The sequence below is a fragment of the Nematolebias whitei genome, chromosome 3, assembly GCF_014905685.2.
Source record: "Nematolebias whitei isolate Nwh7 chromosome 3, NemWhi1, whole genome shotgun sequence".
NCBI classification, from domain to species: domain Eukaryota; kingdom Metazoa; phylum Chordata; class Actinopteri; order Cyprinodontiformes; family Rivulidae; genus Nematolebias; species Nematolebias whitei.
The window spans coordinates 31,620,689-31,635,273 of NC_056500.1; the positions used below are offsets into that span (position 1 = coordinate 31,620,689).

Sequence of the window (14,585 nt, forward strand, 5' to 3'; positions counted from 1 at the left end):
TTAATCTGCTCGGCTGTTGAGAAAAGTGGTTTGTGACCGTTCAGGTTTGATCTATCCAGTATGAGCAGGTGGAGAGGGTGGAGGCACCTGCTGGACTCGAGGTCTGATGTAGGGAAACCTGGACTAAACACACAATGAAGGACATTTGGGTTTCATTTTGATTCAAGTCAGCACAAATAGGTTTTATATAAAGAACAACATACTTGTAGACCCAAAAAAATATTTTTCCAAACAGGAAATGAAATGTAAAATATTGCGATGAGTGTTGAGACCAATTTTTAATGTAGCAAGTGACATTTGGCACTTTTTATATCTGTTTATTTGTCAGGAAGTTTGAAAGTCATTGCTGAAGAACTTTCTTGTGCTTTCTTTCAGTGGACTGTTGAATGTAGAAGGAAGAAATGCAGCAAATCATTAGTTACTGTTTAGATTTGGCATGTTACCAGTATTTTGTCTCATTTTCAGGAAAGACTTAACATATTTAAAGCAAGAATAATAACAAGGAACTATTTGTTTCACATCATCCAGTCATTTTGAACATGAAATGTAAATGTTTGTGTATTTTCTATAGATAAGTTTAAATGTAATAGTGTTTTTGTAATAATATTTATGTGTTATTATTTTTTACTCTTGTTTAGGTATTGTTGATATATTGTGTGTAAGAATTTTCTTTTTAACTGAAGTATTGTATGCAATTTATTGCAGCAATTCTTCCTGATAACATGTTTTTCTTGAAGTAATCCACAAATCGTAATGATCAACAAACTCCTGATCAAATTAATGACATTTTGAAGGGTGCTTGTCAGGAGTTTGGGCTGTTTTGGTCATTTGTGTTGATTTGACAGTATATGTTAAGAAATAAATGTGTCATTGTTGTAGGATGATATTTCTTTTGTCAGGAATGCTAATGAAATGAAAAAATTCACCTTAAATGATAAAATTGTTGGAACAATGGAAGTAACATGGCCGATACAGATGGTTTTCACAGCAGAACATCTTGAAAATTAAAGGCATTTCTTGAAGGAACGCACATTGTCTGTTGTCTTTCATGACAGAGATTCACACTAAGATCATTTTAGGATGAGAAGGGACAGAACTATTGCGCTTTGGTCAGATCTGAGCTCTAGCTATTTTTGTGTTAACTAAAATTAATTCCTTCGGCAGCCATCATGGGCAGCACGGTGGTGCAGTTGGTAGAGCTGCTGCCTCTCAGCGAGCATGTCGCCCCGGTTCAAATCCCAGCCGGGGACCTTTCTGGGTGGAGTTTGCATGTTCTCTCTGTACATGCGTGGGTTTTCTCCGGGGTACTCCAGTTTCCTCCCACAGACCAAAAACATGCATGTTAGACTGACTGGTAACTCTAAATTGTCCCTAGGTGTGAGCGAGAGAGAGAATGGTTGTTTGTCTCGTTTGTCTCTACAGTGCCTTGTGAAAGTATTCGGCCCCCTTGAACTTTTCAACCTTTTGCCACATTTCAGACTTCAAACATAGATATAAAAAAACTTTTTTGTGAGAAATCAACAAGTGGGACACAATCGTGAAGTGGAATGAATTTTATTGGATGTGTCGAACTTTTTTAACAAATAAAAAACTGAAAAGTGGGGCGTGCAATATTATTCGACCCCCTTGCATTAATACTTTGTAGCGCCGCCTTTTGCTGCAGTTCCAGCTACAAGTCTCTTGGGGTTTGTCTCTATCAGTTTTGCACATGGAGAGACTGAAATTCTTGCCCATTCTTCCTGCAAAACAGCTCGAGCTCAGTGAGGTTGGATGGAGAGAGTTTGTGAACAGCAGTCTTCAGCTCTTTCCACAGATTCTCAGTTGGATTCAGGTCTGGACTTTGGCTTGGCCATTCCAATACCTGGATACGTTTATTTGTGAACCATTCCATTGTAGATTTGGCTTTATGTTTTGGATCATTGTCTTGTTGGAAGATAAATCTCTGTCCCAGTCTCAGGTCTCTTGAAGACTCAAACAGGTTTTCTTCCAGAATGGTCCTGTATTTGGCCCCATCCATCTTCCCATCAATTCTGACCATCTTCCCTGTCCCTGCTGATGAAAAGCAGGCCCAAACCATGATGCTACCACCACCATGTTTGACAGTGGGGATGGTGTGTTCAGGGTGATGAGCTGTGTTGCTTTTACACCAAACATATCGTTTTGCATTGTGGTCAAACAGTTGGATTCTGGTTTCATCTGACCAGAGCACCTTCTTCCACATGTTTGGTGTGTCTCCCAGGTGCTTGTGACAAACTTTAAACAACACTTTTTATGGATATCTTTGAGAAATGGCTTTCTTCTTGCCACTCTTCCATAAAGGCCAGATTTGTGCAGTGTACGACTGATTGTTGTCCTATGGACAGACTCTCCCACCTCAGCTGTAGATCTCTGCAGCTCATCCAGAGTGATCATGGGCCTCTTGGCTGCATCTCTGATCAGTCTTCTCCTTGTTCCAGATGAAAGTTTAGAGGGACGGCCGGGTCTTGGTAGATTTGCAGTGGTCTGATACTCCTTCCATTTCAATATGATTGCTTGCACAGTGCTCCTTGGGATCTTTAAAGCTTGGGAAATCTTTTTGTATCCAAATCTGGCTTTAAACTTCTCCACAACAGTATCTCGGACCTGCCTGGTGTGTTCCTTGGTCTTCATGATGCTCTCTGCGCTTTGAACAGAACCCTGAGACTATCACAGAGCAGGTGCATTTATACGGAGACTTGATTATACACAGGTGGATTCTATTTATCATCATCAGTCATTTGGGACAACATTGGATCATTCATAGATCCTCACTGAACTTCTGGAGTGAGTTTGCTGCACTGAAAGTAAAGAGGCCGAGTAATATTGCACGCCCCACTTTTCAGTTTTTTATTTGTTAAAAACTTTGACACATCCAATAAATTTCATTCCACGTCACGATTGTGTCCCACTTGTTGATTCTTCACAAAAAATTTAAATTTTATATCTTTATGTTTGAAGCCTGAAATGTGTCAAAAGGTTGAAAAGTTCAAGGGGGCCTTTCGCAAGGCACTTTGTGTCCCTGTGATGGACTGGAGACCTCTCCAGGGTGTTTCCCCCGCCTCTCGCACAGTGATTGCTGGAAATGGGCACCAGTGACCCCCAAGACCCAAAAAGGAAGAAGCGGATTAATATAATGGATGGATTTATGGATGGATGGATGGTGGCCATTGTGATCCACTTCTTTCAACAATCAAAAATTGTTGTGGCTTCTGTGATATAAGATGATGCCAGCTCTTTTTGTAATTAGAGCAAAAAACTTGAAAACACTTCTTGTAATTTTTTTTATTTAATTTAGAAAAAAAATAACATATTTAATGTTCACATTGTAGCATTAAATAAATTCAAGTAAAAATGTGTAGCCTTGTAAAAGCACCCTATTAGAGTCCTCAGTTGTTCACTTTTAAGACTTATAAAAATATATATTTAATTGTAGTTCAGTGAGAAATGTTTCTACAGGTCCTCTGTACAGTTTGTTTGTGTTGAAATGTTTCGTCCTTCATCCAAAGGACTTCATCAGTCTGAGGAGCCACAACAAACTCAGTCCTGTAGGTAGCACACTCACACACCAGTTTGATGGTGATAAGATGGTTTCTGGAGTCCGCCCTCTGTCCAGAGGACCTGACCTAACTTTAGATTTTTTTACCTGGATTATTGAGCCTGAACTTTGATGTTTCTACATCTTAGGTAAAAAATTAGTCTCGGACAGAATAAACTCAAATAAAATATAAATCTGGGGACGTGGAGTTCTTGTGTTCTTTTGTTAAAGCTGAATAATTTAAATTGACTATAAATTATTCAGAGTGGGTCAGCTTTATTAAACAAGCGGACTGTCAGGATCCTATTGGCTGGCGTGTTGCCACAGTGACCAATCAGGATTTGGAGGTGGAGCCTAAATTTGACGCCACAGCTTGAAAGCCACTCCCAGAAGAAGATGCACAACTTGTTGGGCTTCGCTGGCAGCTGGAGGAGACGGGTCTACTTTGTGAGAAGTTTGATCTTTAACAACATGAAAAAGATGGTTTTGGTGACTGGAGCGACTAGGTATGATGATGTTTTATTTTTGAAAATGTATTTAAAAATAAAGTCTAAAATAATGAAGAATATTTAGTGGGACTGTGACTGGTAAATATTTGATAAAGCAGTGAGAGTTTTCCTGCAGTGGCATCGGCCTGGCTCTGTGTGAGCGTCTCCTCTCACACGACTCGGAGGGTGTCCGGCTGTGTCTGGCCTGTAGGAACATGCACAGGGCCGAGGCCGTGCACTCTGCCCTCCTCGCCTCTCACCCTGAAGCCCAGATAGACTTGCTGCAGATGGACACCAGCAGCATCTCCTCTGTCCTCAATGCTGCGCGAGAAGTCAAACTCAGGTGATGGACTCCGCTGACATTCTTCATTCAGTACAAACAGTTTCTGCAGCTTTTTATAAAAGGCCTCTGAAGTAAATATTAGTGTCACCTTCAGGTACGACAGGCTTGACTGCCTCTACCTGAACGCAGGCATTATGCCAAACCCAGAGCTTGACATAAAGGCCTTTTTTAAAGGTCTGTTCTCCAGGTAAACTGCTGATTTCATTTTTTTTAACCTCCAAATGTAGAAAAAATTATTCCCAATGTCAACTTGTGCTTCCTCTGTTATTGTTCTCTGAGCTCAGATTTCTGTAATGTTATCACTCCAGCAAAGTCATCACTATGTTGGCCACCGCTGAGGGCATTTTGACCCAAAAGGATGCTGTTACCTCTGAAGGCTTGCAAGAAGTTTTTGCTACCAACCTGTTTGGTCACTTCCTTTTAGTAAGTTTCTTACATTTTTGCTTCTCAATCATCTGACAGATTTTCAGTAAAATCTTGTAGTTTTTTGCAGGGACTTCTTGTCAGCTTTCTGTCCTTGGTTTGAAAAAAAAAAACAAGAGGCGATACACAATCTCTCTGTCACTTAGCAACTATCCTCATTAAAAATTCAAAGCACTCTGTTAGATAGACACAAGGTCACTGCAAACTTTCCTGTGCTCACTCTGCTTTTCAAATGAACTAGTCTTACATCACTGTCCAACAGCAACCCTTGCTATGTTTATTTTAAATGACGAAACAATTAATAATCCACCTTTTTATAAGCGAGGTATCCATGTAGCATGTACTGTTGTTCATAAATTATCTCTTAACCGTTTAAAATGATAGTTTAATGGTTTGGGTTTGGAGTACTCATGTATGGCGTCATTATCTTACCTGCAGCTGACAGCTACTCAGACAACTCGAACGCTAAACATTCCTTGCAGTTTCACTGAGCACTATACCTGTATTAATAATAGTCAAAGCCTGCCATAGATGTACAAGAACATTGCATTAACGTTAACAATAATGCATTAACATAGAATTTATTTAGCTGAACAACATCTGTGTTGCAGAAACAATGGCTGTTACCTGTATCTTGATGGAACGACTGTAACTAATAAGCCCACAAATTCTATGCCTACCTAAAAATAGGAACTTTTAGGACAAAAAAATAATAAACTGTAAAAAAAAAAAACGGCTTGCATTTTTTTGAGAAAATGTATGACACAGATAACACAGAGAAACCAAACATGATGCATGTGTGAAGCATAGCAAAACAAATATGTTTGGATTTGAGTTTAAGGTTTTTTTTTAGAAGGCACAAGTTTGCTCTTAAATGAGACTTGTAGCTGTTTATCAGAGTTTCTTCCTGATTCTCTAAACTGAGATCACTACAGAGATGGATATTGAAAGGTCAGAAGACAGAAGTACTACACACATCACATAAAAAAAAACATTAATTAATTTTAAAGAGTCCTAAATGCTGTGTTGACTGCCTGTGTTTTGACTCAGGTCAGGGAGCTGGAGCCGGTCCTGTGCCGTCCTGGCCGAACCTCGCAGCTGATTTGGACCTCATCTAGTAACGCACATCGGTCAGCCTTTAATCTTGATGACATGCAGCATGAGAAGGGCACACAGCCGTACAGCTCCTCAAAATATGCCACAGACCTGCTCAGCCTGGCCCTGAACAACCACTTCAACAAACAGGTAAACTAGCAAGGAAATGGGTTTGACATCTTCTTCATCCTCTACCACTTATCCGTAGTTAGGTCGTGGAGGCAACAGGTCCAGGAGAGAAACCCAGATATCCCTTCCCCCAGCGACACTTTCTAACTTGTCTTGGGGGACCCCGATGCATCCCCAGGCCAGAGTAGATGCACAATCCCTCCAGCATTTTCTGGGTCTTCCCTAGGCTTCCTACCAGTGGGCCATGCCTAGAAAACCTCTAAAGGGAGGCGTCCAGGAGGCATCAGATGCCCGAACCACCTCAAATGACTCCTTATGATGCTGAGGAGCAGCGGCTCTACTCCAAGCTTCCTCCGGATGACAGGACTCCTCCATTTCTCTAAGGCTGAACCTACAGCCACCCTGGAAAGAAGCCCATTTAGGATGATTGTATCTGAGATCTCATTCTTAAGGTCATGATCCAAACCTCATGAACATAGGTGAGGGTTGAAACGAAGATAGATCAGTAAATCGAGAGCTTTGCCTTTTGACTCAGCTCTCTCTTCACCGTGACAGACTGAAGGAATGCTCTCATTACTGAGGACAAGGCCCAATCTGTTGATCCATCTCCCACTCCATCCTACCATCACTCATGAACAAGATGCCCACATACTTAAATTCCTTAACCTGGGGCAAAGTTCCCCCCCTCCCCTCACCCCCATGTGGGCAATAACTCCATTATTGCCCATATGAGTTTGAAGTCACCCAGTAAAACGAGAACCCCCCAGATAGCACCCTGTCCAGGAAAACATCTGGAGAAAGGCCAGGTAATCTGAACTGATGTTTTGGTGCAAAAGTCAGAACCTTCTTTCCTGTAGCCCCAAGCAGCAGAGAAGCAACCCTCTCATTCACCAGGGAAAACTCCAACATCAAGGCATTCATCTGAGGGGGTTTGCAAGTATCCCCACACATGCCTCTCTCCCTGGGCAAATTTGAAGTAGAAGAGAGTCCCTCTCTCCAGAAGTTGGGTTCCAGCAGAGGCCAAGCTGTGTGTAGAGGTGAGTCCAGCTATATATATATCTTGTACCGCTCAACCTCACACACAAGCTCCTACTTCTACTCAACTGTGAGGTAATGGTCCAAGTTCCTAGAACCAATATGCCACCAAGGATCGACATGGCCATGGATCCACCCTCCCCACCCCCGCTTCACCTGCCACCATGGTTGCTTTGCACCCAGCCATTTATGAATCAATGCAGTAAAATAAACCAGTTTAAAAGGTAACAAACAGATCATTGTAATACTTGGTTTATTTACATAATCACTTGAATTGCTGGATGTCCAGCCCCTGAGCTGCTGACTTTCAGTAACTGTGGTCCCCTGAGCAGTTTAGTTGAATAGACCTGGTTTGGTAGAGAGCTCCACATTTAAGGATTATTCTGTGGAGTTTTAAACTTGCATATTTAAGATATTTATGAGCAGATGTAACTCCTAACACACACACACACACTGATATATTCATTCAACCTTTATTTAGACAGGTAAATCCCATTGAGCCTCGAGGACTCATTTACAAGAGAGACCTAATTTCAACAAAGAATATAATATAATGGGTGTAAAATATGATAAAAATACATCTGAAACTCTCCATTTTTAGGGTTTGTACTCCTCTGTCATTTGTCCTGGTTTTGTGATGACCAAGTTGACCTACGGCATCCTGCCGTCCTTCCCGGCCTTCCTCTGGACCATGCTCCTGCCTTTGTTTCGGCTGGTTAGTTCAGCTTCAGAATTGTACAAAAATAAGGAAAAAAGTTTGATTTATTTTTCTTTTGTATCTAAAGTGTGTTTCCGTCTCACTGACAGATAAGAATAATCACCAACACTTTCACATTGTCTTCTTATAACGGAGCTGAAGCTTTGGTAAGAAATTCTCCAATTTTCATACACGGTTTGGTTCAAATTCAGGTTCTAAATGTTGCTTTTCTTTGCAGTTTTGGCTTTTTAAGCAAAAACCTGAATCTCTGGACCCGTATGTCAAATACCAGAGCTTAACTTCAGTGCTTGGAAACAACTATACAAAACCTTGTAAGGTGTGGACAGATTTTATATGTTTTAACTCAAAGTTTCAGTATAGTTAAATCGTCCACAAAGCAGTTTGTGCAAGTTTTTTTTTTTTTTTTCTTGTTGGCAGATGGATATACATTTGGAAACTTCTGTGTTATTTTATAAGAAGTTACTTCAACTAGAAAGTGACTTGAGGAAAAAACTGACGGACAAAGAAAAGGAGAGCCATCACAGAAGATCTCCAGGATATGAATCTTCATGCACATCTCTCTGTACAAGACAGAGGACATTCGATGCCAGACTCGATTCAGACTGTTGACTGTCAAAATATATCACCTCCTTCTTCCACAACAGTTTGTACCCATGAATTTACAGCTGGGTTCAATATTGTATGGATTGTATTTTCTTTTTAGAGCTTGATTTGAAATTTCTGTATGCAGTCATGAAGAGCCAATAGAATAATTATTTTGAGAGGAAAAAAACACTTTACCACTAAAAGCTGTGGGAACACAGACTGTGTGGATCTGTGTTTTTTATATATCATCTAACATGATACATTTTCCAACTAAACTATTTTCCAACAGAACCAAGACATAAAACTGTCTCTATCCATCATGATAAATGCCTGAGCTCTTCCTCTCTAGTTCTTTGAACAATGCTCTCCCAGCTCTTGAACAGAAAAGATCCAAAGAGAACCAGACCAAAGCTGACAGACTACAGAAAAGGAACAGAATCTTCCAGACAAAGCCTCTATTATCCACGGCTGATCCTTCAATGACTGCATGTCTCCTGATCCAAACCCAGACGCAGGCGTCATCTGCAGATTCTTCAGCTAAACTTCATGGGATTTACCTTTTAAAGTGGCTGATCTTTGTTTTATCGAACAGATCCTTTTGATAATTTTTGACTTTGTTTGAGAAATAATTCAGATGGACTTTGTTGCTTTTGAAACCCTTTTTCATGCTGATCTGTGAGAACATCACCTACGACAAACTCTGGGTCATCTGAACTCCTGGGAAACTGATGCCAGACCAAGGTGAGCCCTGAGGTACCAAGATCTGACCACTTGTTCCTGCGAGTGGCGATGTTCATCTGGAGCTGTACCAAGGTCTCCCATGCGTCCACGGGACTCCGGCCGGTGAACGTGTAACGCCCACCTTCAGGTCAACAACCGCACACGTTAGTGGGGAGAAACTCCTGACGACCGGATGTCCAGATCCATTATGGTTTGGTGTCAGGATTATTTCATCTTTTATTCTGGGTTATTAACATGTAAACCCATTATTCATTTGTGCTTGTATTTTACTTTATAATTTTGAATAAACCTTTTAACCCTGATTTCCATTAAATTAGTCAGCTAAAGGGTTTCACTTCTCTTCATCCACAGTAATCTAAATATATATACCTATATTTTAGACCTGACTGACAATATTTCACGACTCGCCCTTCTTACTATAAAATTACTGGAACCATCATAGTCATAATTCATCCCTTGGTTTGTAAATATAAGTATTGTGTCTTAATTCTTGTGTGCTTCAGATGTTGGACTGTGCTATGAGCTGATATTCCAATGCATAAATCTGAGCTAAGGCTAACCTAAACACAACGCAGAGCACTAAATATTATTTTTATTTATGTATTGAAGGTGTTCGCTTCAAGGCCTAGCATTCCTTGAATGAATGTGTTTTGCCTGCTGCCATTTTAGTCAGAGTTTTAGATCGTCTTATTGTATGTTGAAGGTAACAGTGTAGATATTTTAGGAAACCTTGAAATTAAGGCTATGCACAACCTCATTCAATAATTTGAGATAGCGAGCTCAGAGTATGTGTTGTCAATGAGTCTCAGTTACTACCACAGCAACTTTTAGCTCAAAATCTAGTCATTTTCATGTTTGCTAATGCTGCTTAGTTGTGGCGACCATCTTGAATTGTATTGACTCCAGTACATCGTAATGATTTATGAAAATTTTAACATTTATCCAGTGGTTCATGAGATAATTTGTAACTCTGAATGGAAAAATTTTAATTCAAGTTCAAGTTTATTGTCATTCGCATCACATGTTGTACATGAAGTAGAATGAAATTGAGTACTCAAGGTCCCAGTTACACCCAAAAATAGCAAAACTTAAAGTATAAAAAGAAACAGTAAGGATCTAAGATATATGCTAAAAACTAATAGGTTAATATAAATTAATACAGCATATTAAACAGCAGCCTGAACATCGCTCTATTGTGAGCAGATGGGTATGAATACAGCAGCTTAAAGGCAAAAGATCAGCAGCATGGATAATCAGCAGCACAGATAAGTCACATCTCACCAGTTAAAGTGGCATTGCAGAGATTTTTCTTTTTTTCTTCCTTACAGTGATTATCCTGGTTAGAGATCCATGAGTCTAACAGTCTAAGGGTAGAAGCTGCTCCTCAGTCTAGTGTTTCTACACTTAATGCTCAACAACCTCCTGCCTGAAGGTAGCGGGGCAAAAAGTGTGTGTGTTGAGTGAGTGGGGTCCTTCATGATGCAGGTGGCCCTCTTCCTGCATCTGGAGGTGTAGATGTCTTTGATGGTGGGGAAGCTGACTCCAACAGTCTTCTGTGCAGCCTTCACCACTACCTGCAGTGTTCAGGAGGGGGTTGCTCTGTCTGAAATCCACAATCATCTCCTTCACACTGATGTAGAGGTTGTTCTTTCTGCACCAGCTCTTCAGATGTTCCACCTCCTGCCTATAGCTGGACTCATCATTGTTTGTGATGCATCCAACACTGTATCATCTGCAAACTTTACAATATGACAGCCTGGATGGGTAGGTGCACAGTCATATGTGAGCAGAGTGAACAGGAGGGGGCTCAACACACAGCCCTGAGGGGAGCCAGTGCTGAAGGTTATGGTGGAGGAGAAGTTGTGGATCCTCACTGACTGTGGTCTGTTGGTTAGGAAATCCAGGACCCGGTTGCAACAGGAGTGGCTTAGTCCTAATGAGAAGTTTGTCCATCAGGGTCTGTGGAATCATGAAAGATGTAATGAATGAATGAATGAATGAATGAATTGATTGATTAAAGATCTTGTGCAATCATTTGTCACTTAAACTGTATTCTGAGTATCAGTCTCAGCTACTATCACACCAAAGTTAAAGCAAATATTTGTAAAACTGATAAAATTAGAGCTATTTATGTACTTTTAAAGTCCAGTTGGTGGTGGCAGCCATCTTGAACTTGGCTGACTCTAAAGGTTATTCGTTTATAGATGTTCATCCAATAATTACTTTCTGCAAGGTTTAACAACATTCGTTGAGTGGTTTATGAGATATTTTGCTAACAGGTGAACACACACAGACAAGAGCTCAAAACAGAATCCACCTTTACCTTTTTTGTTGTTGTTGGGCATTATAATTATAATAATATAATTATAATAAACACGACTAATATCTGTTGTACACATGTTTCACAAACTCTGCAAATGATTATCAATAGGTGGTAATAAATGAAATACCGTTTGAAGGTTGGGACAGCCTCTGTCTGCAGTTTTACGCGGTCCAGGAGGGACTTTCTTGCATCTGCTGCGTAATCCCCAAATCATCACGACTAGACGCTGTGCTGTCCGTGAGCAGGCTGTTACTGTCGTCCCAGAAGTTCACATAGGTGGTCTCTGAGAGGGTCTCCGCCGGTGGGTGCTCGCTGCAGGCGCACCTGGTGGTCCCCCCCTGCGCGCCGGGCTCCCATGTTTGGTTTGCGGTCCCACCGTGTTCCTCTGTGCCACTCAGTTTGGGGTTGCAAAAAGTCCACACCATCCCACAAAAATAGACAAAGAACGAGCCCATAACGAGAACCATGAGCGCATAAGACTCAATCATTGCTTTGGTTACCGGAGACGTCATTTTTCATGTGCGCGTGGACGTTCAGCTGAGGAGGGACAGTCAGCATCATTTCAGAGGGCTGGGCTTGTTTCAGATCAATGACTCGGCACCTATCAGAAAAACATGTAACAATTATTGATTTGCATGTGCACATATAGGAACATTTTACCACAGCTTTAATTACATTACAAAAAATTGCTTCCAAAAAAATGGATGGAAAACTTCATGTGTGCAGGTTTGCAGCAGTTTTATTATTGAAAATTCATTTTATAACACGTTCAGCTTCAATTTCCAGATGAGGAATGTTGAATAAAAACAGCAGATAGGCAAAAAAATTGAAGGTTCCACACAAAATAGGAGCTATATCAGACAAAAGATAAGGTCACTGAACTATAATTTGTTTTTTATAATTTGCATATTTTGATTTGAACACCAACAAAAATCTCAGTTTCAGCAGCAACAGCAGAGTATAGCTAAAAGCTATTCCAAATTAGCTTTTTGACCATTTTTACATTTTGTGGTTGTCAAAATTATCTGCATGTAGAAATTCATTTGCAGCCAGTTTTAAATCTGGAGTTGGGTGTAGTAAAAGCTAATGTTTAATCCAGGGTTGTAGCTGCTACTGCATGGTGATTTAGTATTTCTCTGGTTTGAATACTACTTTTTGTAATTCATATTTTCTCAATGACACAAACTCAACTTAAATATTGCATACTTTATGTCATCGGAGTCTTTATAATTTAATAAATTTTTGTATAGTTTTAAAAGCAAATAAACTTCATACAACTGGAAGCATCTTTAAGACCAGCGGTGGTCCCTGAGCAAAAATATTAGTGGGGCGTACATAAATTTCCTGGAAATATTTACAAATTACACGTTAAATTTTCTGTGGAGAAAAGAAAATGGATATATGTGCTTAATATTCAAATATTGTTGGGATTTGTGTGTGGGTGCCTACAAAGTTTTTGCCTTTTTTCTCTCTCCCGTGGATCGAGGTTGTCTCGTAAAAACAATCTGATCTAATAAATCAGAGAAACAAACACCTCCCACAACCAGCTAACAGGTGCACAGCTTTCTGAATTGGATTTCTAGTTGGATTTGAAGTAATAATTCTGAAATGATACTCCTGGTAACAGTTAAATGGGAGAAAAAAGTTCAGTGAAGTAACTTTAAAATAATAAAGTAAAAAAATCATGATAAAATATATTATCACCAAATTAAATAGAAGATTTAAATGGGGCTTGAAGATACACTCAATGGCAAGACCCCTGCTTCAACCACTGACCCAACACAACCGCTCACACACAGGCCGTGAAATTGTACAAGGTCTTCCAATGTTGACAGAAATTTTCCATTCTTTGACTTTCCTCTGTTCTTCTCATTCTTGTTCTGGTCCTGTCTGTCCGCACCATTAAAAACAAAATATCTCCACTGTTGGTCTCAGCAGGTTTCGATGCATCTGCAGTTTGAGCTCACGGCAGGTCTAGGTAGAGGTTGTATCAAAGCGTTAAAACTAACTGAATGTGTCCACACGGCAGAAAAGCAGACGCCCAAAACTCTGTTGGAGCATGTTTGGATGACTGGCAGCATTTCAGCTCCTCATCCAGCTCTCTCTTCTAACCCAAACAAATGGGTCATGGGCAAAGTTAATGTTCTCAGTCATAGTAATAAAAGCATCCATTACCTTTGACCAAAAACTCCCGAACAGATCCGCTTCACGAATGTGGGTTAAATGGTAGGCTGCCCCATAAGGTAAATAGGTAAAAAACTGAGGCTGAATCACTAAAAATCACTTACAATTGTCAACAAAGAACAAAACGATGCACAGCAAGCTCAGTAAATAAGTAATTTACATTAATTATTAGGAGGAACTACTTTGCGGGACAAATGATATTTTAGGTGGGGCTCTGTCCCACATGCCCCTATGGACTGTCTGACACTATCAATAAGAAGAAGCAATGTTGTAGTTTTAGGCACCCACATGACCAAAGGTTTATTCAATTCAATTCAGTTTATTTATATAGCGCCAAGTCACAACAGAAGTCGTCGTAAGGAACTGAACAGAAACAATCATATATAAAAATCATAAGTTAATAGAAACATTCATAAAAATAATAATTTAACACTATTTATCTGACTGGGCAGCACGGTGGCACAGTTGGTAGAGCTGCTGCCTCTCAGGTTACCCTGGTTCAAATCCTGGTCTGGAGCCTTTCTGGTGGAGTTCGCATGTTCTCTCTGTGCATGCGTGGGTTTTATCCAGGTTCTCTGGTTTTCTATGCATGTTAGGCTGGTTGGTAACTCTAAATGGTCCCTAGGTGTGAGTGAGAGAGTGAATGATTGTTTGTCTCATTTGTCTCCATGTGTCCCTGTGATGGACTGGAGACCTGTCCAGGGTGTCCCCAGCCTCTCGCACAGTAATGGATGGACATGGGCACCAGCGACCCCCGCGACCTGAAAAAGGAAGAAGTGGGTAAAGATAATGGATGGATGATATTTATCTGAGGAGCAGACTGCTTTGAATTTAACTCCATTGCAGAACTTTCATCTTGAGCGAGCATGAAGGCGACAGTGGAAAGGAAAAACTCCCTTGTGTGGAAGAAACCTTTAGCAGAACCAGACTCAGGACAAGCAACCATCTGCTTGGACTGGCTGGGTTTG

The 14,585-nt window shown here is 40.5% G+C and overlaps 1 protein-coding gene across 1 annotated transcript; it reads left to right on the forward strand.

The window, feature by feature from the left end:
* Positions 1 to 4,024: 4,024 nt before the first annotated feature.
* hsd17b7 (hydroxysteroid (17-beta) dehydrogenase 7) lies at positions 4,025 to 8,393 on the forward strand. Its single transcript, XM_037674286.1, has 9 exons — positions 4,025 to 4,059; positions 4,178 to 4,384; positions 4,479 to 4,571; positions 4,693 to 4,807; positions 5,858 to 6,052; positions 7,668 to 7,781; positions 7,874 to 7,930; positions 8,002 to 8,100; positions 8,202 to 8,393. The coding sequence occupies exons 1-9, from the start codon at positions 4,025 to 4,027 to the stop codon at positions 8,391 to 8,393; spliced, it is 1,107 nt and encodes a 368-aa protein (XP_037530214.1).
* The last annotated feature ends 6,192 nt before the right edge of the window (positions 8,394 to 14,585 follow it).